The sequence below is a fragment of the Pelodiscus sinensis genome, chromosome 5 (assembly GCF_052426305.1).
Source record: "Pelodiscus sinensis isolate ZL-2025 chromosome 5, ASM5242630v1, whole genome shotgun sequence".
Classification (NCBI taxonomy): Eukaryota; Metazoa; Chordata; order Testudines; family Trionychidae; genus Pelodiscus; species Pelodiscus sinensis.
In genome coordinates, this window is record NC_143056.1 from 70362163 (window position 1) to 70389983 (window position 27821).

General features: G+C 42.0%; 1 protein-coding gene across 1 annotated transcript in view; it reads left to right on the top strand.

Moving 5' to 3' along the window:
- DCAF5 (DDB1 and CUL4 associated factor 5) overlaps positions 1-27821 on the top strand; it is an 88231-nt gene that overhangs the window by 5976 nt on the left and 54434 nt on the right. The window contains exons 2-5 of the mRNA XM_075927343.2: positions 8131-8274; positions 11726-11762; positions 15275-15414; positions 23877-24006. Of these exons, the coding sequence (XP_075783458.2) occupies positions 8131-8274; positions 11726-11762; positions 15275-15414; positions 23877-24006 (451 nt within the window). The remainder of the gene's footprint in view (positions 1-8130; positions 8275-11725; positions 11763-15274; positions 15415-23876; positions 24007-27821) is intronic.

Here is a 27821-nt window from a genome sequence, read left to right on the forward strand (position 1 = left end):
GGCGAGCCAGCTTTCAAGGTGGCGAGCCAGCTTTCAAGGTGGCGAGCCAGCTTTCAAGCTGGCTCCCCATTCATTTTGGCTCCCGCCTGCCTCCCCCAGCTGCTACTTTTCTGCTTGTGGGTGCTGATACACATGGGGAGGTGGCTTGAAAACTGGCTCCCCGCATGTACCAGTTACCACCTGCCCCCCCAACCCTCCATCCTGCTGCCTCTCTTTCAGCAGCATAAGGATGTGGGGGAGGGGAGGTATTGCCATAGGATCTGGTGCTTGTGGGGAGCTGGCTTAAATTGGCTCCTCACAGGCAACAGCTCCCGCCACCCCCACACCCCGGGTAAGGAGGGAGGTGTGGGTGTAGTCAACAGGATTAACTGATAAACCCTGGCTAATCTGTTAATCATGTAGTCATTGATTGATCATGTAATACATTGACATCCCTATAAGTACCTTTTTAATTTGCACCTGCAGCATCCACTTAGGGGAATTACAGTGCCGCATGTTCACACCCCTTATAGTTGGAACTGTGAGACCATATAGACAAGCCTTTAGACAAATGCATCATGATTTACAGTTGGAAAGACAATGCAATGTTGAATGGATAGGCCTAGCAAATAAGGAAGGGATTCAAGTGAAGAGTGGCCAAATACTATTCAGTGAAATGAGCTGAAGGATTTTGTGGGGAAAGCCCTTCCGTAACTCATCAGATATTATTTGGTAGATGTATTATTGGACCATTAAAACTGAAAATTTTCAAGCTTATTCAACCTTTAGTCTTCCTACTTTTCTAACATCTCTGAAAACATGTTGCATGTGGTCAATCAGTCAATTCTCTTACATTTAAAAGTTAAGTGTAGCACACAATAAATTATACCATTTGATTTCTTAAAATTGCAGATTGAGGTTTCTGGAGAGTGTGGCTTTAAAGTGGTGAGGTGGTAGAGACATCCTAACTAAAGAACTTTATCCTTGGCTAGTAGGTGTTACATAATGTGTTTGCAATCTTACTTTTGTGTATATTTTCTTGTTGGCGCACTTGCCCATGTGCATCCATGTTATCTTTGATAACCACAAGTATGTGTTTATCAGTGCCTCTTAGTTTCGTCTGATTTAAACCAAAAGAATTTTTGGAGGATGTTATGGTCATAAGTTTCCTTAATTCTTGTATGAGTTTTCCTGCTCTTTTTTCCCCCTTGTCTGCTGCTCTTTCTCCCTCACCAAATAATATTGAAGTGGCTCCTATGATTGTAAGTTTTAATTAGACACTTGTAGGTATATGAGTGTGTTGCTAATGTACCTCTGATTCTGTTTCCAGGCAGGTCCAAAGGGTAATTAGATTACCATAGTGACAGTAAAGCATTACCTCTTTTGTTAGGGGAACTATGACTAGGTCCTGGTGGCCCTTAATACATTTAAAAAGCAGAGGCGCAGCGTCTGGAACCAGGTGCAAGTTGGGGATCAGCTGTCCCAGCTCGTGCCCAGTTCCCCGCTATGCTTTTGCCTCCCCCAACCCTCTCAGAGACAGTGCTGGGGGGAACTGGCTTTTAAGCTGGCTCCCCCCAGCACTAGCTCCTGCTTCTCCCCACCTCTCTCTGATAGAGGCAGGAAGTTGGGGGCGAAGCAACTAGTTGAGTCACTTCTCAACTTCCCGATAAGACTAGCTGCTTACATCCCTAGTGGATACAGAGGAGTTGGGTTGTAGGGAAGAGTGACTTAACTTCCCAGAGGTGGATGTTTCTTGGGCACTCTACATAGCTGACAGCTTCATATGGGGAGTGGGGGGGGGGGGGGGGGCTGAGGCAAGAAGCCAGAGTTTGACTAGGGTTACCAGGTAGTCTCAAAAAAAAAATGCGGGACACACTTGATCGGGGGGGGGGGGGGGGAGGACCGGCCAGCAGGGGAGTGGGGCTGGCCCCGAGGAAGGGGGGAATGGGAAGCAGAGTTGGCGAGGGCGGGGGGGGGAGAGGGGTCATGGGCAGCAGGGCTGGCTGGGGGAGATTGGGAGAGAGGAGGGGCGGCTGGCAACCAAAGGCTCCCAGCGTCGATTGTGCCCTGTCTCACAGCCACTCCTCCCGCCCCCGCCAGGCTTCTGTCCGGTGCCCCGCCAGAAAACACCAGACATTACACATGTCTGGTATTTTCTCAACTTTTTTACTGGACAGAGGCCCCCAAAACCAGATTGTCTGGTAGAATACTGGACACCTGGCAACTCTTGTTTGACCCATAATGAATAAAGGCCTTGTCAAAATTTAGTGTTTAACAAGGACAAGTTTAAAGAATCACTTCAAAGGCTATCTCAAAAGTGACTAAAAATGGGCATTGTGTGTGTGTGTGTGGGGGGGGGGGGGGGAGCCTATGCCCAATCTGCAATTTTCAAACTTCGAGTCTTGCAAACATAACCCAGGATGTGAGAGTTAAACTTGAGTTCTTCCCATTGTGCACATAATTACTACTCATACAGGATCAATAGTGCAAATTAGGCCTCTGGCACCTGTTCAGTGCCTTTGTCTGTAGTGGCACAGTTATAACTGATTTGGGATTTTAGTTACTTCTTGTGGAACAAAATTGTCAAGGGAAATACACTGTATCTTAGCTGTACTGGTTCAGCAAGTGCTGAGGTGAGTAAAATGCTGTAAAGACTTGTGTACTAATTTAAACTAAATGGATGGGATATCTGGATACGCTCAGGGAGAGAAGTTCTATTGAAAATGAATGTGCCTTTGATGTCGACCCCCGCGCGTCCAGACTACCGCGCTGAGCCGACAAACAGCTGATTGGCTCAGCGTGGCAGCCATGTAAATTTAAATGAAGCAGCAATTATTTAAATCACCGCTTCATTTTCCTATGCCGGGTAGTCTAATCTACATGCCTCTGGCGACAGAGGCATGTAGTCTAGACGTACCCTTATAGTAAGGAAAGAATATGGGACATTTTAGGAGGAGGAGTTATGTATCTTTGACACCTCATTGCAACATATCTTTATAGGAGCAGTACAGTGTCACCATTCATTTCTGTCCAGGGCTTGTTCCCCCATTAAGTCCAGCCTGATAAAGTCCCTGCATATGATGTCTCACCATCTAGTTGGCCGTTTGTCTTTAGGTCAGACTGACCTCTGTTGTGCTTGCATTATTTTTTCTGGCATCCTTTCATCTGATTGTCTTCTGCATTCTCCCAACAATTGTAATATTTTCTATTGCTGTGAAGCCAGTATCACGCCTTCTCATTTGTTCTCCTCCTAACTTCATTTGTCTTAAAATCATTCCACTTCACATCTGCCATCTTCTGAAGAATTCTCATCTTTCCTGTTTCCAGCTTTCTGATAAGTTTCATTTAATACAGCTGCTTCAAAACCATAGAATAATACTGGTAGTACACTCATTTAATGAACTATCACTTTGGTACCAAATGTGCTGTTTGTATCCATTTCATGATTTCATTAATTTCTGCAGCACTTGCAGGTAAAGTAATTCTCCTTTTAACTTCTTCCTTTATGAAACCATCAGAACTCAAGTGTCCTAGGTGCATGTATGTGTGTGTTTTTGTTTTTGTTTTTTATTATGCTGCAATTTTGTTGTATTTCAATGCTTTATGTATTGTCTCTATTCCAAAATTAAACTAAACAAGTTTTCCAAGGTAAAGAATAGAATCACTAATTGAAACATATTTGCTAGACGTATGTCATCTGAATAAATAAAAAGCTTAACTATAGAGTGCCATGCCCTCGAGCTTGCTTACCGTCCTTGACATCCAATTTAAGAACATGAAGAAAAGTGATGGGATTCTAAGTCTCTTTGTCTTAATTTTCCACCAGTTTTTGTGGTACTACAGGAGTCTCAGTACATAACTTTCTTTTGCAATTGCAGTTACCGTATCTGGAATTCCATTTGATTCTACTACTTAGTGCTTTCCTCCAAACCAAATCAAATGTCTTCCTGAAGTTGATTAAAAACAGTGGACATCTTTGATCCCCATTCTTACTCTTTTTTTTTCTGTCAATTGGGTGTGACTATCTTGAGCAGTGTAACTTTGGCTTGGTTTGATGTCTCATTGTTCCTTGCCTATTAGTTTCTCTAAAACTGGCCTTACTCTGTTGACAATTACCCATTTTATTTTTCCCTGGCTAAAGGCAATAGTTACTGTTCCTGAATAAAAGATATCTTGCTGCTGCAAATAATAGAGAGCTAAGCTTACTAGGGGGTTGTGCCCTCTGCTGGTCATGTGTGCCACCCTCCTCCCCCCCACTCTCCCGGCTGCTACACCCTACCACCAGCACCCTCCCAGCTGGCCAGACACCCTGCTCTCAGCTTACTCCTGAACCCTTCCTTCTGGCCAGACTCTGCATCCTCACTCCCTCCTGCACAACACCTACCATCCAGACCCTGCACTCCTATCCCACTCACTGAAAGAGATGGGGGGGCACATGTGGCTGGGTGGGGAGACAGTGTGGCTGAGGGGGGAGAGAGGTAGGCGGCAGCGGCTGCTGGAGGGGGGGGGAGGGAGAGAGAGAGAAATTGTCAATAGAGTGATTCAATGGATGTTGGTTGGTGTGTGTTTGTTTTTTAAATAAAACTTCAGAATCCTTCCTCTTCTGTCTGAGAAACAGCATAGCAAATGTAAACTCAAAAGGAATTTTCATCAATAAATTTACATGGGTAATTCAAATCTTATCTATAATGCTATTATGATACTGTAAAACAGTGCTGGTCATGTTCTACTAGTAGTTTTTTTAACCCAATGTTTTAGATGGGAAGGGGTCAGTAATATACAAACTCCACACTTCAGCATCTATCCATCCATTCATGCCACCATAGGCTCTTCCAGATGTAACTTTGGCAATAGGTGTACAAGTCCAGCAGGGACTCTTGGACTTTCTTGTAGTGAGCCATGGGAAATTTGCCTTCAAAGAGGAGCTAAAAGCTGTATTTCTCAGGCAGCTTTACCTGTAAATATGAAATCTCTTTGCCTTTTTCCACCATGTCCTAAGGAAAGGATGGTCAAGTGGTAAGGGTGCTAGTCTGTGATTCAGACACCTGGATTCAATGTCCTGTTCTCCCAAAGACTTTGTGACTGCGGGCAAATTGATTCTTAGGCATTGTCTACACTAGAAAGTGTTTGTGGGTGTAACTTTGCTAGTAAGATACAACTTATACTGCCAAAACAGTTCTCTTGCCAGTATAACTTGTAGCAGTTTCCCAAATGAAATAAGCTTTACCAGCAAAAGGACTCTTTTGGCAGTATAGCTGCATCTACACTAAGGCTTTCATAAGCATAGAGGTGCTGGTTAGGGAGCACTGTTTCTGTTTCTCCTCTTTCTGCTAGTTGATATAACTTGAAAAACATAACTGTATGTATAAAATGATGGGTTCTAAATTAGCTATTGTACTCAATAAAGAGATCGTGGAGTCATTGTGGATAGTTCTCTGAAAATGTCCAGTCAGTGAGCAGCAGTAAAAAATGTGAGCCGAGTATTGGGAATCATTAAGAAAGGGATAGATAAGAAAACAGGTCATATTGCCTTTATTATAAATGCGTAATATGCCCATATCTTAAATACTGCATGCAGATTTGGTTACCCTATCTCAAAGATTAATTAGAATTGGAAAAGGCTCAGAAATAGACAACAAAAATGATTAGGAGTATGGAATGGCTTCCATGTGAGGAGAGATTAATAATACAGGGACTTTTCTGCTTGGAAAAGAGACCCAGTAAGTGGGGGATATCATTAAAGTCTATAAAACCATGACTGTGGAGAAAGTAAGTAAGGAAGTATATTTACTCCTCATAACACAAGAACTAGAGGTCACCAAATAAAATGAATAAACAGCAGGTTTAAAATAAGCAAAGGAAGTATTCATACAATGCATAACCTGTGGAACTCCCTGCCACAGGATGTTGTGAAGGCCAAAATTCTAACAGAGTTCAAAATAGAACTAGATAACCATTGATGGACCACCTCTCCATGAATTCATTAGCTTGGATGGGTCAGAGCTAGAAATGAGCAACAGGGAATGGATCACTTGATGATTACCTCTCTGTTCATTCCCTCTGACTCATGAGGCACTGGCCACTGTCAGAAGACAAGAAACTGATCTAGATGGATCTTTGCTCTGACTCACTATGGCTGTGGTAATTTAGGGATGTTAACAAGCATTTATTTTTGTAAACTTGCAACTGCTGAAGTTTACAGCAATTACATGTTTACACAAGGTGGGAGGGAGGCTTAAAAGCCAGCTCCCTACAAGCAATGACTTCTGCCTGTATCAGAGGTAGCAGCACGGGGAGGTGGCTCTATAGGAACTGGTGCTTGGGAGGGAGGAGCTGATTTAAGCTTGCTCCCCATGAGTATCTGCTCTTGCCTGCTCCCCATACTGCTACCTCTGTGGGAGGCAGCAGCATGGGAGGAGAGGCATCTCAGCGGGAGCCAGCATGCTCGGGGAGCTTTGGCTTGCCTCTGATAAAAAGGCAGCAAGAGGAGGGGCTGCATGTAACCATTAGTATTAACTGATGAGCTTGGGCTGTTGGCAGTCAAGGCAAATTTATTTTACAGATGAGCATTCGGTGTGTCCCTGGATATTGTGTCATGCAGGTGGTAAAATGTGAATTGAAATTGATGGAAGTGTGTGTAAATGTTGCATTAACTGTTGATTGACTTAACTCTTCAAGTTTGTATTGACAGGGAAAGCACTCTTTTAGCTGAACAGAATTTGTGGGAATACAGGGTTGCCAGGTGTCCGGTTTTCTACCAGACAGTCCGGTATCTGCACCCTCTGTCTGGTAGAAAAATTCAGAAAATTCTGGACATGAGCAATGTCGGGTATTTTCTGAATTTCCGGGTGGGCACCAGATGGAAGCCTGGTGGAGGTGGAGGAGTGACTGGGAGGTGGGATGAGATTGGCGCTGGGAGCCCTGTGATCACACGCGAAAGCCGGGTGGAGCGGGGGCAGTGGTGGGAACTCCCAACCACTCCTGCCCCCCGGCCCGGCTTCTGCACACAACCATGTTTTTAACATGTTCTTGTCATAAACACTCCACATTCAGTGGGCATTGTCACATGCTATTCAGTCGAAGTCTAATCACTACTGTTTCAGTACTGTTTTTAGAAAATCAGCTAATATTTCTTTCCTTGTCAACTTCTCTGTCTGGCAGATATTTGAGTGTGGATGTGAATGGCTTATTGCCCTTCAAAATAGTGACCAGGTTAATGGTCCAAAGTACAATGAGTTGCCCAAAAAAAGATTTTAAACCTGCATTGTTCTATTGACTATCCGTATTAACCAGCCTGTGACAGGTATTCACCATGAAAATATATTTTTTTACCCTTTACAAATATTTAACAGTAAGTTGAGAGGGCATGCTGATAATCTGGATACTGTATATCCTGTCCTATAGCCAGCCCAATTTATACAAGGTTCTTTTGGTGTCTGCAGCCTGATAGTACCTGTAAATTGGGGTGGCTTTTTTGGTTCAGGGGCTGCTGACCTACAGAAAATTCAGTTGGGGGCCACACACAAGTGAGAAGCACAAAACAAACAAACCCCAAGACAAAAAAAAACCAAACCCTCACTGACATGGCCCCCCGATTGAGGAGAAAGACACTCCCCGCATTACCCTCAGACAACTGGGGGGGGGGGGGGGAGAAGGGGGAATCTAGGCTAGTTGATTTTGTGTGCTCCAGCAGTGCAGGAGGGAGTGGGTGTGGTGTGGTGGGGGGAGAGCTGGAGCACCAGCGTGGGCTCCCCAATGCTGTTGGGGGAGCCCTGAACCTCAGGAGCCAGATCCAGGCAAGCCGGGGGCCACATCTGGGCCTTAGGTTTCCATTGCCTGCTGTAGATACAGAAAGACTCTGCCCCCCCTCCCCTGATGTCATTTTTTTTTTTAGACTTAACCTGCTGTCTTCTCTGCTTTTCATAAATTATAACCAAATGTCCAGGAGTTCTCTTGATAATATTCTTTATATCCATTAGTGTACTCAGCCAATGAGGGGGGGAGGGTAAATGGTCTGTGTGGTAAATTAATCTGGAGTCAAGCAAAGCCTATGTGAATGCTGACAGTGTTAAATACCTTATTTTTTTTTTCGTCTATCACTTTACATTTTGTTCGGTCTGTCACATGGACTTCCTTTCCTTTTTTTTATAGGAGGGGATGACCGCCGGGTTTTGCTTTGGCAGATGGAACAAGCCATCCACTCCAGAGTCAAACCAGTGCAGCTGAAAGGGGAGCATCATTCTAACATCTTTTGCTTGGCTTTCAACAGTGGTAACACAAAAGTGTTCTCTGGAGGTAAGGGAAGAAAATAAACTTGATATAAGGAGACTGTTTTTATCTTAGAGTTTATAATCCAATGAGCCAGATCCTATCCCACACACAGGCTCACTGGCCTACCAGAGCTGTTCTAAATTGGCCCCTGAGAAGTCCTCAGGATTAGGGAAATTTGTGGATGTATCTGAACTGACATCCGCTCTGTGCCATTGCTCCTGACTCTTCCCGCAACCTGGCATAGGAGGCTGTGCACTCTGAAGTTTCCAGAAGTAATCACTAGTTCCCCTCCCCTCCTTTGAATATTGGAACTTTTTTCAGAGAAGGGGAGGACGACAAACATGCTTCAGAAATTGGATATTTGCATATGTATCAAAATCCATGCAGATCATTCCTTCCATAGTCCGAGACTAGTAAAGAAGAAAGAAATGAATATCCTACATCTAACCACCCTATAGATATACAGTTAGGTTTTTGTACATTTTTTTGGAGCTCTTGACTTCCTCCTCCAATTGAGATTTTTGTTGACTTTAATCAGTGCTGTAAACCAAGTCTCTTAACATCTCTATTTTATGTCCTTTTATAAAATGGGGCTAAACATACTTTATGACGTGCTCTATCATACCTTTCAAGGATGTCAGAAGTGCAAGCGGACAAGTTTTTTCCCTGTGCATTATAGTACTGTAATTTGAATTGAAGTTCAACTACAGAAAATCAGGTAACTTTTGCAAATTGAAAAACTAAAATATGGGAACTTGAGTAAGATAAGTGGACCTGTTAGTTCATACTCCTTATCTTGAAAGTGTGTTTATTATAGATTGAGGCAGGTTGCTCTAAACAGGTATATATTTTTAGACAAAAGATTTTATATATAAAAAGTTAAGTGTGTGTGTGTGTGTGTGTATAGATAGATATCTATACACATAGATATCTATACACACACACACACACACACACACACACACACACACGTAGAGTTTATTATATCAAGCTGCTTCTAGAATGGATGGCAGCAGCTGAATGGATGAGGAGCCAGCTGCAGAACCTACAGCGAAGCCTCCTCCGCAGGAATGGGACAGGCAGCTTTGCTGCAGGCTCTGCTGTATAACACTTAGTTATTTAAGCATTATATTGCAGAGCCTGTAGCATGTAACTGCCGAGATTTTCAGTGGTTACACGGTTACCTATTTAACCAATGTTTAACATCCCTAGTGGTGCTACTTTTTTAACAGTAAGCAACTACTATGGTGCCTTATGTAACCCAGTCAACTTGTGGTTCTGGCCTCGTCCTCATGTTTTCTTTCCACCTTTGAAACTGAACCAGAGGTAGAGGCAAGTCATGTCCATTTTACATTCCCATCTTACCCGCTCTACTCCTGCAGCTTTTGATGTGAGAGGAAAACCGGTTCCTTAATAGCGAAGGAATTGAAATTAGTCTTACGTAATGGCTTCCTCTCCCAGGTCATCTGAGACTGTTGGGTGGAGTTCGATGTCATTGGAAAAACTAGTACAAATTCATCATTGGTGTAATTTCACAGACATCAGTTGACTTTAAACTAAGTATTTCATGTGTAAATGGCTTGATTAAGGGACCATGGAAACAAGCCACTACACAGTAATCTAAAAGCATGTCTATACCTATAGCTCTGCATCACCTCTGTGAATGGCAAAAGCAGACAGTGGGAGACGGTCTCCTGCCATTATAGCCATGTGCACATGAGCGCTTATCTCGGAGTGACTTCTGTCAGTGGGTGGTTTACTCATACCCTGGAGCAACTCAAATTATGCTGATATAAACGGAAGTGTAGACACAGCTTAATGCTGGTACATGAATGATGGTTCTGTGTGTCTGTTTTCCAGGAGCCTCTACAGAGAACTTGTGGATGTAGGAAAATGCTTCTCTTGCATCCATTTAGTTACATATAAACTTCTTTCTCATTTTTGTTTCATGAGAGCAAACAGATTTTAAACATGTATAAGATAAATCAAAATTTGGAGTCCTCTTTACATTTAAAATGCATATAATAAATGGATTCTCATGCCTTTTGATCCTTTTTTGTTCTCCTGAACGTGTCACAAGCTTCAGTGCTTGACAGCTGGCATCATATTTATGGGATGGATAGATCCACTGAGACTAAGGCTAAGATCCTTAAGTTATTGTTCTATACTTTCTTCTTTCCACTGCAAACAAATGGTAATATATAATGCTGTATTGAATATTTTGTAAACAGAAGTTGCTAACCCTATATTTGCTAGTATTTAATACAGAGAATGGGGGAAGAGGAACAACTTCCAACCCTAAAGATTGTGGGTACGTGTGGGGGAGCAGGGGTTTGTATAGATGCAGTCCCCTTGGCCTGTGTTCATATAAACCGTTTGACTTGTATTTAACACACACAGCTCCTTGATTTATCTAATTTTTTTATATGAAAGTAATTGTGGTCACAGTGTCCACACCCCTGCATAACTGACTATAGCCCAATATACTATCACTCCAAGAGCACTGAGCATTGTGGTACTAACATGCAGAATGCACCAGGCTCACAACTCAAATGCTAAAATTATGATAGCATCTAGTTTGTCCTTCCTCTGTCTGTTGTGACTGCTTATGTTGTTACATCTATCTTTGTGAATTGCAGTGGAAGTATCATGGTGATGGGCATTGTCAGGTCTCATAAAGATTTCTCCACTAGGGATGTTAAGGATTAGTAGACTAGTCAATTTCCCCCCACCTTGCTGCCTCTTCAAAGTGGCAGTGCTGCACAGCTGAGCCCAGGAACAGCTGTGCGGTGCTGCCACACATGGAGCCTGGAGTCAGCTGGGGATGCCCAGCTGATCCCGGTCTCCAGCAGGGCATTTCTGCGGAACCTGGGATCAGCTGACCCTGGATTCCTCATGGCATTTCAAAGCTGGCACGCCACGTGCAGCCCAGACTCAGCAGACTTCCCGCTGGCCCCAAGCTGCACATGGAGTTCTGCATTCCTCCTTCGTTATGTACAAGAGCCCCAGCAGGGGCTTTTGTATCTTTCAAAAGAGGAATGTGCAAGTGCCTATTGACTAGTCGATGGAAATTCCATCGACTACTCTACTAGTAAATTAACTGTTATTTAACATCCTTATTCTCCATCCATGCATGCACTGAAATTTTGACTGAGACTGGTCAGAGCATTATCAGCAACACTCCTTAATTAACTGAAGTGTCTGAGCAATGTCAGCTATGCCCAATTTAAAATATATTGCCTTGATATCACTTTTCACTCCTGTGAGGTGGTGGTGTCTATAGTTAACAACCAGAAATTGACTCGGAGCCTCTGTGTAGATGTGTAGGGTGTTGACACTTGACAACCAGGTTGGTCCTCTCCTCACGGTGCTTTTGTTTTCAAAATAAAAATTGCAAAAACTTTTTTTTTTCATTATGAAGTTTTAATTACCAATATGTGAATTTTTTTACATGTTTTTGTATTTCTCTTTATAGGCAATGATGAGCAAGTTATACTCCATGATGTTGAAAGGTAAAGACATAGTTTCCATTGTTGCTTCAGCTTCCTAATCATAGTCACTGGAGGCATCCAAACTGATGTTCTAGACGACAAAGCCCATTTTAGTCTTGGTTTAGAAAAACAAACAAACCCACGGTGACATTTTGAAATAAAAATATTACATGGTGGTGCAGAGGAGTTTCCCTTTCCTTTCATGTTATTTATTGAGGGGGACAATGGTATTCTCTCAAAATCAGTAGTATGTTCCAAATGAACAATTATAGAATTGAAGGGCCACACTTTTTTTTTTTTTTTAAAGATATCTAGACCCTAGTGGGCTTTGCAAGGGCACCGAATTCTTCTGAAGTCCAGGGTAGTTAAGTGCCTAAATACCTTTTAAATATCTGGCTCCAAGAGCCCAATTTTTACAGACTTGCAGTGATACTAAGTGAGTGTGAAATCTTACAGGTGTAAATAACTAGACAAGGTTCAAGGCACTGGGGATTCACACCTGTAGGATTTTACACCCACTTTGTATCAGAACTATAAGGCTGTGGAGAATTGGGCTTTAGAAGTCCTATTGTGAGGTCTTGATAACCTTTCTGTCCATGTTTATATTTAACGTAGTGGTATCCTGTCTAAATACTAGAATTGAACAATCAGGATAGTGTATGCTTTTTCTGAGTTGGATTTGATTTCAAGCATACAACCTTGGTAGGCTAATGTTTTGGTTTATGTGTTGTTTAGCTCCCACAAAGTGTTAAATAATAAAGATTAAATAACATGAACTGATGAAAGGACGAATACAAAGTCAGAGAAGGCAGGAATGGGCCTAAGAATAGTGAGAAATATAAAACCTTAAATCTGTGTTGCCTGAGTCCTGGTTAGCATAATTTGGAAGATCTTTGTTGCTAAGGTTGTTCAAAAGTCTTTATGCTGAATAAAAGTCCCAAAATAAATGTTTCACCTGAGTGTTTTTCCTCACATTTGACTGAAGAGAAAATATAACAGCAGCTGTATGTTTTGCTGTTCACATTCATTGTTAGAACAAATACTCTACATTTTTGCTTGGTTTTGTTTTAGGTTGCCAAGTCAAAACAACTCAAATCTTACACAGCTTTCTTATATATCCTTCTTTCCACCCTAATTTTTCACAGGAAGAAGTCTTTGTCATTGGCATTTTTTTTTTCGTAGATTGTTCAAAATATAGTGCTTCCTTTATTTAGTTTTGGTATGAGCTTTTGTTACAGATTGGATTTTCTGATTAATTATGTCCAGTTGCAGCATATTTGTCCCATTCCTCCAGCACTGGACTAGTTATTTGCACCATTTTCTGTGGGGAATAAAGTCATTGTGATACTTTTGAATTCTGGTTTTAATTTTCTAAAATTTCACTCTTTAAACTTTATTTTTTATTCTGGCTGCATATAGATTGGTTCCATCAATTTTTTTTTTTTTTAATATATGCAACTGGGACTTTCAGATGGTTGGTTTCTCTCCCCTTCTCCCCCCCCCCCCCCCCCCCCCCCCCCATCAAAACTGTTTTCCAAATTAGTCATAGCAAGTTAGGTACAGCAAGTCCTTCAAGGAAATCTTGTCTGAAGTTAATCAGCTAATTGTGTAGTCAATAGAACTTCCATTGATTATGCAATTAGTCGATGGGGGGGAGGGCACTTATTACTCCTGCTGTGACTCTGCATTTTAAATGTAATAAGAGCCCACTAGTAGGGTTGCCAGGTGTCCGGTATTTGAGCTTTCTGTTTGGGAAACAAATTGCGAAAATATAAACGTCCGATATTTTCTAAATAAGATGTAATGTAGATTGTGATGTCATGTCAAGTGTGTACGGTATTTTTGTTGAAACCATCTAGCAACCCTATGCACTAGGCCAGTCTACTCAACTTTGGAAGCCCCAGGGGCCACAATGATGCTCACAGCACGTGCCGAGGGCTGCAGATTAAGTGTGGTTGCATATACTTGCAAATATACATGCAAATAGCATCTTTCCCACTGACAGGCATGAATACAAAGATTAAGGCAAGAGTACACAACACACAGGCCTCATTTAAGTCTGTTCTGCTGATATTAATAAAATGCAATGTTTATCCAATTTCCATCTATATGACCACTTTTAATGAGCTATGACAGTCCAGAAATTTAACTACTAAAACACGTATCAACAGAAGACCATTATATTGACTCCTTTTTTGTTTTGGCTCCCACCCACTGGCCACATGTTGATCCCTGCTAAATCCAAACTGTACACAAATGGGCCATGGGCCACATGCAGCCCGTGGGCTACGTGTTGAGTAGCCCTGCACTAGGCTCTTACTATATTTTAAATGCAGAGCCACAGCCAGGTTAACTCCAGTGGTGCTGACTCCGGGATGCTGTGGCTCTGCCTCTCCTCCACACTGCAGAGATGGTGCTGGGGAAAACTGGCTTTTAAGTCAGCTCTACCCAGCACTGGCTTCTCTTCCTCCCCCGGCTTCCCCCGCCAGCATATCCTTATCGGGTAGTCGATTACTACCTTACATCACTATCTATACCCTGGAGTTTTTGATAGACTGCATGTAGGTTGTTCCCGAAGAAATATAGCAAATTCAGCAGCCTCCTCATATTAGCTGTTCTAACTTTTAAGTAGTTCTTCTGGCCTGTCTTTTCTTGCCTTGCTTGCTTGCTTTGTTTCAAAGTGACATTCAAAGGTAAGACAAGAGAGGAAACTCTGCTTGAGTCCTTGTTTTGCTGCTGTATGTTGGATAAAGCTCACATGTGAGGAAAGGCTGTTAGGAGTTTGGGAAGTCTTTTTTTCAGCTTGTTTTCCATGTCAGAAATTCAGGTGTAGCCTATCCTGGAAGATAACTGTCTGAAGAATTAGTGAAATGACATACCAAAAGGAAAGCTGTGTAGCTGAGACTTCTTAAAACTGTTCTTTTTAACAGTCAACTAACTCCAGTGATTGACAGATCTTTACATGAAAGCAAGCTTGTATTTAAAGAATCAAGACTCCCTACTTCCTTGTCCCTTTTTAGTTAAGAAATGAAAACTAGGTATTCCTAGGAAGTTCTTGGAATGTAATAAGCTTCAGAGCTGTTAAGAGCACAGAATGTTAGGCCAAACTCATTTCTCATCTTAAATATTATATGAATTTATCCTATTTTTAAAATATTACTTTTATCCTGTTCCCATTAGTCACAACTGAGTATTTTATATTAATCCTGTTTATAATTACTAGTATATTAGTAACTTTTAGCCTTTAAAAGACTGAAAAGAAAAAGGAACTGACTTAACATAAGTTTTGCAATAAGTAAGCTATGCAGCCTCACTCTTGTAGCCACCTGCACACTTTGAAGGCTTTTTGTGATGGATATGTAGGTATTTAGTTAGCAAATACTGTTTAATTTAATCATAAAAACTTCATATCTAGTTTGAGCAGTGTTAATCTAGTTGCTCAATATTGCCAGGTGACAAAGTTATGGCTAGCAATTGCCTCCTGAAACAATGTACAGCAAAAGGAAGGAAAATAATGTGTGTTTGTCTTGCAGCACTGAGACCTTGGATGTGTTTGCACATGAAGATGCAGTATATGGCCTTTCAGTGAGTCCAGTGAATGATAACGTTTTTGCCAGTTCATCTGATGATGGCCGGGTTCTCATTTGGGATATCAGAGAGTCTCCTCATGGAGGTGAGAACTGTAGGCTGAAGAGAGTATTACTGTATAGAAAGAGCTCTTGAATGAAGAAAATCTGCTATTTTGGGGGTGGGGAAGGTGTGTTGTACATGACTTGTGTGTGGTAGTGATTTGCTGTTCTGTCTGGGTGCCATTTGACAAGCCCTGATATCCCTCTTTTCTTTTTTCCTTCTTGGATCTGTGGAAAATGTTGTAATCCTAAGCAGAGGGAGGGAGGCAGTGCTTTGGGGTCAGCTGCTGAAGCTGGCCCCTGGGCCAAGCTACTTGTGAGGCTTGCAGGTGGTAAGCCAGGTAGTGTTGGCTGTGCTGCTGAAGACTGCAAAAGATTGGGGCAGGAACTTTGGGGGGGGAAAGTGGAGTAGGGGCAGGGCCTCAGAGTCTGGTTGCCAGCTATTAGAAAGATGCTAACCCTAATATAGCACAGGATTGCCAGCCTTCATGGTTTCAAATATCTGACCACAAAGATCATGTTTAATTTAAAACTTTTTTTTTCTACATGTATGCATTCAAGGAGCCTATCCCATCTCCTAACAATTGGAGCATGTGAACGCTCCTTTTTCTTTTCCCTCTCCTTTTGTCCATTTTTAAAAGCATGTTAGAAAAAAGAAGTGTCTTCTAAAAATCAGTTTATTCCAGTCTGAGATTAAAATGCTTTAATTATAATCATATGGTTATTGCATGGTGTTACTACACAGCTGAATAAGATTGTGTAGGTGCCCAAACTGTGCTTCCATATCTTAACGTGTTCCTAGGGTTGCCAGGCATTCTGTTTTAAAGCACAATGCCCAGTCAAAAAGGGACCCTGGTGGGTCTGGTCAGCACCACTGTCTGGGCTGTTAAAAGTGCGGCTGGTCCCAGACAGGCTGGGTGTGGGAGGGAGTTCAGAGTGTGGGTGCTGGGCAGCGTTCACCTCCAGCACGTCACAAGAAGTGGTAACATGTCCCTGTGGCAGACGTAGCCAGGGAGGCTGCACATGTTGCTTCTGAGTGTTGGCTCTGCCCCTACAGCTCCCATTGGCCATGATTCCCAGCTAGTGGGAGGGTGGAGCTGGCACTCAGTGGCAGTGCTTGGAGCTTCCCTGGCTGACCCTGCTTCTAGGAGCCTCAGGGCTTGTAATCGTTTCCCGGGAGGTGAGTGAGGAAAGCACTGCCTGGAGCCTACACCACTTCCTGCACCCAAACTCCTTGGAACCTAAACCCTAACTCCTTTACCCCTGTCCAGAGCCCCCTCACCCTTCCATACCCCAACCCACCACCTTCGTTTGGAGCCCTCTCCCTTATTTCTGGCCTCACTCAGAGGCCACACCCACAGCTTACCCCACCCCAGCCTTTTGAAAATGAGTGAGTGAGGGTGGGGGAAAGCAAGCAACAGAGGAAGGCAGGGGGTAGGAAAGAATGGGGCAGGGAAGAATGTTTTCTGCAGATAGGAAATTGGCAATGTTAGTTCTCTTTAAATTTCATTTAAATATGAATTTCTCAGTGATATAAAGATCATTTGGGAGATAATTACAATATCCTGTGGTATATCACTCTAAATGACCATTTTATATTCTCATCCTTAACTCCATTTTAAAATAGTTTGTTTGTCTGGAAATTTAATTCAGAATGTTCTACCGGCCACTGCAGTAATTATTTCCTTTGTCTCCTCCCTGATTTCACATCAATTTCCTCTTATTGCCCTCTAATATAACTTATTTTAGCATAAAGTAGGGATGTGAAAGTGTAACCATGTAGATGGTTAATGGATGAGCCTGAGTTTTAGTTAACATTCATTGTTATATTCAGGTTCCTAGCATGCACTGTCTCCCCAGGAGCTGTCTCCCTTCCTTCCCCACTGCTGCCTCTGTTTCAGAGGCAGCAGCATGGGGAGGAGGGCAGACAGGAGCTGGCACTGGTTCCCATGGAGCCAACTGCTACCCAGTATGTATCTGTGTAACCACTGAAACTTTGGGGCAGATACAAAAGTAATTTGGTTCCAGAGGGAATACACTGAACTAGTTAATCTGCTAGTGATCCTGCCCACTAAAATATCAGTGCCCCCCACTTCTGGAGTTAATGCAGCTGCCAGTGACTATCAGGGTTGCAGGCAAACCCCTCTGGCCTGCATTCTCGGGTTCTAGATTAAATTGAGTTGTTGCACTAGATAAGAGAGACCATCAAAATTACCTATACTAAATGCAGTTTCTGTATGCAACTTGAACTAAAAAATTTCCTTTTGAGATTACTGAGTCATTAATTTGACTCATAAAATGTTCTGCTTCTTTATTTACAGTTTCTTCTTTGAAAAGGTGTTTTCTGTGTATGTGTGCTTATTTTGTGTTCAGGTTCTTTCCTATATTCAATTTAATGTGATAGAACAAGTACTTGCCTGGGAAATTTTGCTTTTTATATGTATATGTGTATATATAAGTGCCTTAACATAGTACTTTTAATAGGGGTTCTTGCTTTTAAATCTTTGCTAAACAAAAATATAGGTAGTATCTCCATATATATCTTGTAGAACTGGAAGGGACCTTGAAAGGCCATCAAGTCCAGTCCCCCTGCCTTCACAGCAGGACCAGGTATCATCCCTGACAAATTTTCCCCAGATCCCTAAATGGCCCTCTCAAGGATTGAACTCACAATCCTAGGTTTATAGCAGGCCCATGCTCAAACCACTGAGCTATAAACCATGCTCAAATTAAAATCCACAACCTTTTTTGAACCCCACATAAATGTAAAAATATTCTGTGGTATATATGCTGAGTGCTCTATACAGCTTGGTTTAGTGAAGATGTCTAACATTTTGATCTAGGCTTGATTCAGTTTTCAAACTGCGTTTCCTCTCCCTTAGAGGACCTGCAAAAAGTAGTGAAGTTTGATTAAAACACTTCTACTGCATTTGGGGTTTTGTAAAACTATTTATTTTAATCTTCAATTTTGGAACTAAACTACTTGATAGTGTATCTCTAACAGTTCCACTATTGGGTAAGCATACAATTAGGCTTATTAAAATACATTATATTGAGTGTACCTCTTAATCCCTAACTAAACAGGTAGGTAAACTAACTAACCAACCAAACAAAACCCATCCTCATTTAATATCTGTTTCTGAGCAGTTAAGCCAGGTCTACATTATGCAAGAAAGTCGACCTAAAATACTTAACTCCAGCTACACGATTCTTGTAGCTGGTGTTGACGTACCTGAAGTTGACAGTTTGTGGTGCCCCACTGTGAGAGGTCAACGGACACCTTGCAACCCTGTGGAGTACTGGGGTTGACAGTGGTGCCATCAGCAGTTGATTTAGTGGGTCCTTGCTAGACCTGCCAAATCAAAACTCTGAAGATCAATCTTCTGAGCATCGTTCTCAAGGTAAGTGAAGGCAACCTCTCAGACTGTTAAGTCTTGTTTGAACTGGGAAAACTACCTGTTGCTGACAATAAGTGTTAAGAGATGAAATTGTATTTAGCATGTGGCTCAGCTCAGTTTTAACAAAGGCTTTTGAAATCATTTGTACCTGCATGTGCTTGCAATTAAACCATTAAACTTCAGCTGTACCTGTCACTGACACTCATTTAAGAGATGGCCTTTTAACCAACCTGGAGCATGATTGCACTGGAATCATTTGAGACCATTCTGGGCCCATCTCTTAAGAGACTGATTGATAAGAATGGTCTTTTGTTCAGAGGTTATTGGGTATCAGTATAAAGTCTGCATGTTTTCTAGTGGTTAAAATAGAAACAAATGGGCTGTGTCTACACTGGGCCACTTATTCCGGAAAAGCAGCTGTTTTTCCGGAATAACTTGCCAGCTGTCTACACTGGCCGCTTGCTTTTCCGGAAAAGCAATGACGATCGACTGTAAAATTGTCAGTGTTTTTCTGGGAAAAACTATGCTGCTCCCGTTTGGGCAAAAGTCCTTTTCCGGAAAAACTATTCCAGAAAAGGGCCAGTGTAGACAGCACAGTAGTCTTTTCTGCAAAAAAGCCCTGATCGCGAAAATGACTACCGGGGCTTTTTTCCGGAAAAGCGCGTCTACATTGGCCACGGACACTTTTCCGGAAAAAGTGCTTTTCCGGAAAAGCATCCTGCCAATGTAGACGCGCTTTTTCCAGAAATACTTATAACAGAAAACTGTTCCGTTTTAAGCATTCTCGGAAAAGGGTGCCAGTGTAGACGTAGCCATGGTGAACAGGAGCCTCCATACATATTTAAGTCCTGAGCCTGCAATCATTTGCTACAAGATGTAGTGCTCACCACTATAAGGAATCTCACCTGACTTCAATGGGACTACCTATGGTAGTGAGCACTATGCCTGCTAATAAATGTATGCAGTGTCAAAATGCTTAATGTCTGGAAAACTCCTTTAAAATACCATCACATATAAGCTGCTATTAAATATTCTGTTTTAGCCAACAGCCATAGAGTTGAGTTGAATTCTTCTTCCCCCTTCCTCCCCCCACCCCAATCTTTTGCATACCTTTTTCCCTTTAAAAACCTATTTCCTCGTGCTTTAGAAGGGATGGTATTAAACTTCTCATGAAAGGAACAAACCTTTTCATATTGCTATGTGTAAGAGCTGCAAGTGTGGAAATAAAGCAGAAGAGAACAATAACCAAATTAGTCGATTTAAATGAATAAAGATTTAATTTGGATGGTATAATCTGTTTTCTGTAAATTAGGAGAAAAAATACCTGTTGAAGTACAGTAGTTTGCCTTTAATGCAGGTGAAACTCCAGTGGTTAGTTATAGTAATTTGTCCAAGTGTATATTTGCCAAATGACAGGGTTTTTTTTGTTTTGTTTTAAATTTAGTAGTCTGACACTGTTCCAGTATCTCCATTCTGTGAATGGGGTCTGTGTGTCTTAGTGAGGGCTGCTGTTTTAATGATACAGCATGTAAGTGCCAGCAGGGACCAGATTTGATGATGTAAACTGAAAGGATCAGCTTCACCATTTAGTCTGCTTTTCAAACTGTCTGGACTAGAGCCAGCCTTAATGCTTTTGGATGGGCTTGCAAAACAAATGTTTGCCCCTCTTCTCTTCCTCAACATAATCCTGATTGTTCTACTAAGCACAGGATAGTCTTGGCCAGAGTGCTCCAAATATAACAGATACTCTAGAAAAATGGGAGGGAGAAATTTAGGCCTGCAGCTTAAATTGTGGACTGTGCTTAGCTGTCACCAGATTTAAAAAAAAAAAGACACTTAAGGACCGTTCTCTAGATCATATGCTTTAGAAGCTGTTAGGCCTGCAGTCACTAGAGGGTTGTGTGCACCTCCCCAGTAGGATTGCCAGGTGACCGGTTTTCACCCAGACAGTTTGGTATTTTGGCCTTCCGTCCAGTTTAAAAAAAAAAAAAAAAAAAAAAAAAACGGAATACTAGACATGTAAAATGTCTGGTATTTTCTGTCTTCCTCAGACGAAAGGCCAGCGGCATCTGCGAGAGTAGGGGGAGCGAGGAGCGTGGCAATTTAAAGGTGCAACGGCTGAAAAAGATGGGGCTTGCCTGCCAGGGGATGGATGTGAGAGCAGAAGCAGAGGGAGATTTGGCTTCCTTGGGGGCGGGGCTCCCTTGCTCTGTCTCCCGCCCTCCCCACAGCCCTGCACCGAGTTACAAAGGGAAAAGAAACTCGGGGAGGGGGAAGGAGACTTTCCTGAAATGAAAGTGAAATTGGCTCTGCAAGACTGTGACCAGCCCAGCTGCTTGGAACTCGCCGGCCATGGCCAGGGAGGCGCCGTGCCCTTCCTGGTGCGGGTGGAGGTGGACTGGGGGGCCCAGGGCTCCCCAAGAGCCCGTGGAAGAAATTCCTGTGTGAAGCGATCTGGGGGGGAAGGGAGTGAGTGAGATCCAGGAGCGGCCCGGCCAGGTCCTGGTTTGCTTCGCCCAGCAGGAAGGTAGTGGGGGGGGGGTGAGTCCAGTCGTTTGGCTGGGTCTGTAGTTTGGGCCACAAATGCCTGATCAAACACATGTATCTGGAACCTAGGGGAGTGATTGTCCTGCAGCGCAAGAGAGTCTCTGGCTCACGGCCCATCCCTTGTCCCAGGGAATCCCTCTCAAATGTGCCTCCCACCAATCTCGCCTGGGAGCCCGAGCTACTGTCCCCGTGTTAGGAGCTGTGCGCTAGCCTGGCCTTTGACTGAGGAGATGGGTATAAGAATGGTCAGACTGGGTCTAGGCCAGTGTCCTGTCTGCCCACAGCGGCCAAATTGGGTTGCCAGGTGTCCGGTTTTTGCCCGGACAGTTCGATATTTTGGCCTTATGTCTGGTAAGAAAAAAAACCAGCATGTCTGTTTTTTTCCATTTTTCTTGGGTGTAAGGCTGGCGGCATGCGAGGGCGGAGGGAGCGAGGAGCATGGTAATTTAAAGGCGCAGTGACTTCTCTTTTTTTTGTCCCTCAACCAATTTTTCTCTGCCTGTTCAGGATTTTTTTGTGAAGGTATCTGGCAACCCTAATAAACTGTAGCACTTGTAATAGCTTTTCATAAACTTGAATCACCAGAACAACACTATAAAATAGAAACAATTCCCAGACTGTAAAATTGAAATAAGTTGGAGGCTGAGATTTGGCCTAAGCTACAAGGGAGTCTCTATTAAAATACTGGATCCGTATCTGTCCTGTGCTTGGTGAATTAGACTAGGCTCCTTTTGTATTCTGTTCACCTTTCTCCCGGTTATGGCTACAGGTTACACTAGCTGTTCAGAGGAGGCTCTTGGCTCAACTGCAGGTGTCTTACATATATCATCAATGGCAGCCATTGACGTCTGTTGGGCTGCAGAATGGTTAAAAGTATTCCCAAAAAACAAGTCCATTTTGTGAGCACCAAAGGCCTGTTATGGATAACCACTGGGTAGTACACTATGAATAATCTGATCATTTGGGATGAAATATAGCAATAATTCTCAAACCTAGTGATCAATGTTTGATATCCAGGCTTTAATGAATAGGTTTTGAAACTTCTTTTTTTTTTTTTTAAAAGCAAAACAAACCACCCCTCTGGCTTGAAAATAACTCCAATCTTTATAGCTTTCTAAAATATTTGATTGCTTGCAAATGGGAAATCCAGAAGTCAGTCTGTTTAAAGCAACTTATTCTTCCATTTCCAGTGATTTTATAATGGTGGAGTAGCTCCTCTTCAAACTGGATGGCAGAGACTTGTGTTTCTTTTAATACTACACTTCTCAAACGTCCCAAATTGGTTAGGTGCCACATTTGTAGCAGGTAGTATACAGACACTGGGGCTACATCTACACTGCAGGCGTTTTGCGCGAGAACTGCTTTGCTCAGGAGTTCTTGCGTAAAAGTACTTGCGCAAGAGCGCGTCCACACTACCATGTGCTTTTGCGCAAGAGATGTGCTTTTGCACTAGAACATCCATGGCAGTGTGGATGCTCTCTTGCGCAAGAAAGCTCTGATGGCCATTTTATCCATAAGGGTTTCTTGCTCAAGAAACCCATTACCCATCTACACTGCCTTCTTGCACAAGAGGGCTTATTCCTCATGGGGAGAGGCATAACTCTTGCACAAGAAACCCTCTTTTCCAACACTTTACTGTAAATGTACTTGCGCAAGAACACATGTGCAGTGTAGATGCTCCGCAAGTTTTTCCACAAGAACAGCCAGTTTCCCTGGCCAGCCCCACTCTCCCCGCTCCCCTCATCCCAGCTAGCCCTGCTTCCTGCCGGCCGGTTCCTTCCCCCAGTCTCCCCCGGCCAGCCCCGCTCCCCTCCTGGCTGGTCTCTTCCTCCACCCCTCATCCCCCCTCCCCCACCCCATCTGAGATCAAATGTATCCGTGGTGTGTGTGTGTGTGTGTGTGTGTGTGGTGTTTTTTTTAATCATCTGGTAACTCTAATTGTGATCTTTAGAGAATTTCTGATGTTCAGAATATGAGCTAGTAATTTGTGGAGAGATGGCTTCTCACATGGTTCTTACTCTTCCTGCATGTTTCTAGATGCTAAATTTAATTAAGTAATGTTACTTTTTCTATGTGAGCAACTACTACATCTGCTTTCTGTGAATAGGGAGGTCTCAAGGAAATCTTATTCCTTTATGTAAATATGTGGTTTGCACTGTGAAATTTTTGAGAACTGCTAATTTAAGAAGAAGCCCCTGACTTAAAAATTCTCTTATCTGATAAGCTTGTGCCTTCCATCTTAATGAGATTTGAAATTTTGGCTCTGTACAGTGTTATGGCCTTAAATGGTTCTGTTAAAATTCTCTGTGTAGGATTCTATGTGGAAAATTCTCCTAAGGGATTCTTTTCAACATTGAGCATACATGACATGTGGGAGGATTTTAAAATATCATTTACATTGTTTAGATTGTGTTTAGCTTCAGAATCTGCGGGGAAATGTTTCTATTTCCAAATAGTGATCTGAAAATACAGTATAGTGAGTTGTAAAATCATTGCAACAGAACAGTTATATGTGGTGTGTGTTCGTATGTTTGAAAACTGCATTTTTTCCCCCCCATTAGAGCCCTTCTGCTTGGCAAACTATCCATCAGCCTTTCATAGTGTGATGTTTAATCCAGTAGAACCCAGATTACTGGCTACTGCCAACTCTAAAGAGGGTGTGGGACTTTGGGACATTCGCAAACCACAGAGGTAAGAGCTGTTTTTATTCTTATAGTATATTATGCTGTCTTTTTTTTTTTTTTTAATTTAATCCTCTTTTCCTGGGTACTGCCAAGCCATTCAGCTAGCTGTAGCCCACGCGTGGGGTGGTGAGAGGACCTGAATGAGACAATAAACATTGTAGGACATTAAGTTTAGCAATAATGAAGAATAATTTTTTGGCACACAGGTCTATAACCTATAGCTCTAGAGCCAAATATGGCTCAGTATGGAACCAAATATGGCTCTTTTGTCATACCCAAAATATATGCAACTTTTAAAAATTAACTTTTCATTTTAATTCAAAATTTTAAAAACACCATAATTACTCATGTCGAGATGGTGTTTTTCTGGTCTATTTCACCTTTAACTGTTCATTTTAACAACCATCCATCCTCTCCCCCTCATTAGGGGCCATGCATATTCTCTTTTTATTTGGTCAAGAAATCTTTCCATCATCATTCATGATGGTGAACTCAAACCCCCTAATGGTAAAAATGGAGAAGAGAAAGATATGATGAGTACTGACATTTTCAAAAGGAGCATACAGACTTGTATGCATTTGTGGTTAGGTCTGGATCGCCACACTTTCTCATTTGTAGTGAGAGACAGTAAACAAACCAACCAAGAATTTCATGACAGAACCAGCAGCATTTGCTACAAAATACCCTGAGGGTGAAGCCCGGAAAAAAGCCTGCAAGGAGCTGCAGTGAAAAATGACAACCTTTTGGCATGGTCAAAAAAGGTGGGAGCTGAAGCTCTGCAAGTTTTGCAGACTCATACAGCGTTATTTGGGGACGCCTTTCACTGACGGGTTTATGTGAAGAGATGAATGCTAAAAATTGGTCTTGAACTTTTGATTAATTTCACAAGGACAAAAATCTTACAGAATATTCAAGACATACCATTGACACAAACCGTTCATGACAGAGCTGTGAAAATGGCCCATCAAATTGACAAGGAACAAATGCAAAATTTGAGTACAGCTACTTATTTTTCATTTGCTTTGGACAAGACAACTGACATGTGACGTTAATCAGTTGTGTATTCTGGGATGATAAGTTTGTGGAAGTGCTGTGCGCAAAGAAATGATTGAGATTACCAATTAAAAAAATCAAAGAAGGGGCAAAGACATTCCTAGAACTAAAATGAACTTTGTAAACGAGAGAAATACGGTTGGATAATCTTGTGTCTGTGTGTATGGACAGTGTACCTAGCATGGGCAACACATACAGGGGATTCTTTTATCTTGTCAGAAAAGCTAAACCGCCCACGTTTGAACTTTCATTGCATTGTACATCAGGAGGCACTTCGTGTGCAATCTTGTGGAATTGACCTTGGAAATGTAATGGGACTGGTCAATCACACTGTGAATTGAATTCTTACCTAAGCCCTGATTTACCATCAATTTCAGTCACTGTTCAAGGAAGAAGATTCCAAATACCCTGATCTACTAATTCACAATGTTCGCTGATTATCTCATGGAAAAGTTTTGTCTTGTTTTGACATCTGCATTAATGAGAATAAGTCATTTTTGGATATAAAGGTTGTCAAACACGTCAGGCTTTTAGACTTTTTGACTGGTTGCTCAAGTTTTACTATCTCATCAATATTACCAGTTATTTGACTGAGAGAAACCTTAAGCTACAAGGGTAAGGAAATACAGTCCTGACCCTGCAGCAGGCAGTGTTTCGATTTTCAGTCAAAATGACTGTATTTATGAAAGATATTGAGTGGCACATTTTGGAAGATTAGAAAAGTTTCATGATTCGTATCAGAAAGAGAGAGTCCAAATAACTGCTGTGATTTGCAGGAGCTTGCCGGGTTTATTTCTGATCTCCTGATGGCATTCTAGTCTTGTTTTGTTGACTTGCAAACAACAGTGTTCTGTTTAAGTTTATGATTTGTCCACAAAGTGTCCAATGAACTGGATTCGACAGTCCATTCCAGGCATCTGTCAGCAATTTGCAAATGAAAATAGATTTCAAGGAGTCAGATATCTGGGTGGAAAAATTAATCAAGCTGAAGTCTGTTTTGGAATGCCTTGCTTGACAACGTGCAGAATTGGCAAAACTGCACAAATAGTCTGACAGAAGAAAATGGAGCACAATGATAATCTTTCTAAGTTTGCAGAATCAGAACTTCCTGTCACATACAACACCATGCAGAATGTTAGTATGGCCTTCCTTGGAATGTTTGGCTCCACCTGTGTGTGAGCAGGCTTTCTCTCATTTGAATCCCATCAAAGGTAAATTGCACTCACAACTGACAGCCTGAATGCATGGATGAAGCTGAATTTGATCAGTTATGATATAAACTTCTAAGAAGTGTGTGTGGGGGGGGAGGGAAATGCAGCAGAAGTCCCATTAAATAAAGACCTTGAGTACAATGTTTCATTTATGCTGCTATTAATAATCATGTCAATTATTAGTAATATTAAGTTGTATATTTTCAATCCTACAAATGGGCATTCTTATACTAGCTCTTTGTTGACCACTTGTTCTGAATTTTGATGTAGTTTGGCTCTTTGGCTTGAAAAAGTTGTCAACTCCTATTTTAGCGCACATAGTAGAACCTTGATTCTACAAAACTCCTTTACAGGGCTTTGTCTTGCCAGGAGTTTTGGAAAGCTTCTAGGGCTCACCAAGCTTTTACGATGGCATCTTAACTTTGATGCACTAATATACTGGTAGAATGAGCAGCCTCAGTGGAAGCTAGTTGTTTTTGATTAACTGGAGGAAAAGACATCAGTCTTCAAAGTGTCTGGTTTGGGTGTGCTGACCCAGCAGCAACTCCCATTTAGCCAAGGTTTCAGATACTCAGGAAGTCCTATGGATACAGAGAATTCTATTGTATAATTCTATCTAATTTACCATTATTTTATACTTCTAGCAAAAATCTCATTTTAAATTTGTACTTTAGGGATGTCCTTAAGATAAACTAATGTGCAGCATCTGAGTGTGGTATGTGTAGTTGGGCTTTTTCTGTTAGAGCTGCTTGTGTGTGTGTGTGTGTGTGTGTGTGTGTGTGAGAGAGAGAATGTTTTCTCCCTTTTTACGAATTTAACTTTTTTTTTTTCTTGATCAGCATAACATGAGAATTCTTTTGAGCGGTTCAAGTAAACATACAAAATTTCCATTTGTTTTTTTTTTCCTGTTTTGTTTTTGGAAATATGCAAATATCATGAGTAAGAGTAAGGAAAATTGGCACATGCAGATTAATAGAGACTTCCAAGACCATGAATTTACAGTGACTTAGTGTCTATAACCCCAGATTTACAATTTTCCACTGACAACTGCACATTTTTGTATTTGTTGCCTACTGGTAGGGCAGACCAATCTTCATCTAATGGAGTTAGATTAGGACTGCCTCTTTAGAAAACTAATTTAAGACATCCATTGTATGATAACAAATGATGGACGTGTGTGTGCGTCCGTCCGTCCGTGACCTAGATTTGATTGGGACTTTCCCAGCTATGGAGCTCTCATTTGGAAGATCTATGAGAGTCTATCATTGACTGATTGTCTTACAATGTCGTCAGTTACATACCAAATATCTAGCCAGAATAGAGTGAAATGTGCTCTCCCAAATGGATGGATGGGATGTGCAGGGCTAGCATAATGAGAAAGTAGCAAAAATTGTCATTAAGGCAACAGAAACTACCTTGAATAAATGTGCATGATCAGGTTTGGGTAAGAAGCTGCCAGCAGGCCAGATCCGGCTCACCAAGCCAGCAGAGCTGGCCCATAGCTGCCTCGCTGGGATCTTAAGCATAGCGCAGCGGCAACCGCTTTAATGTAATGGCT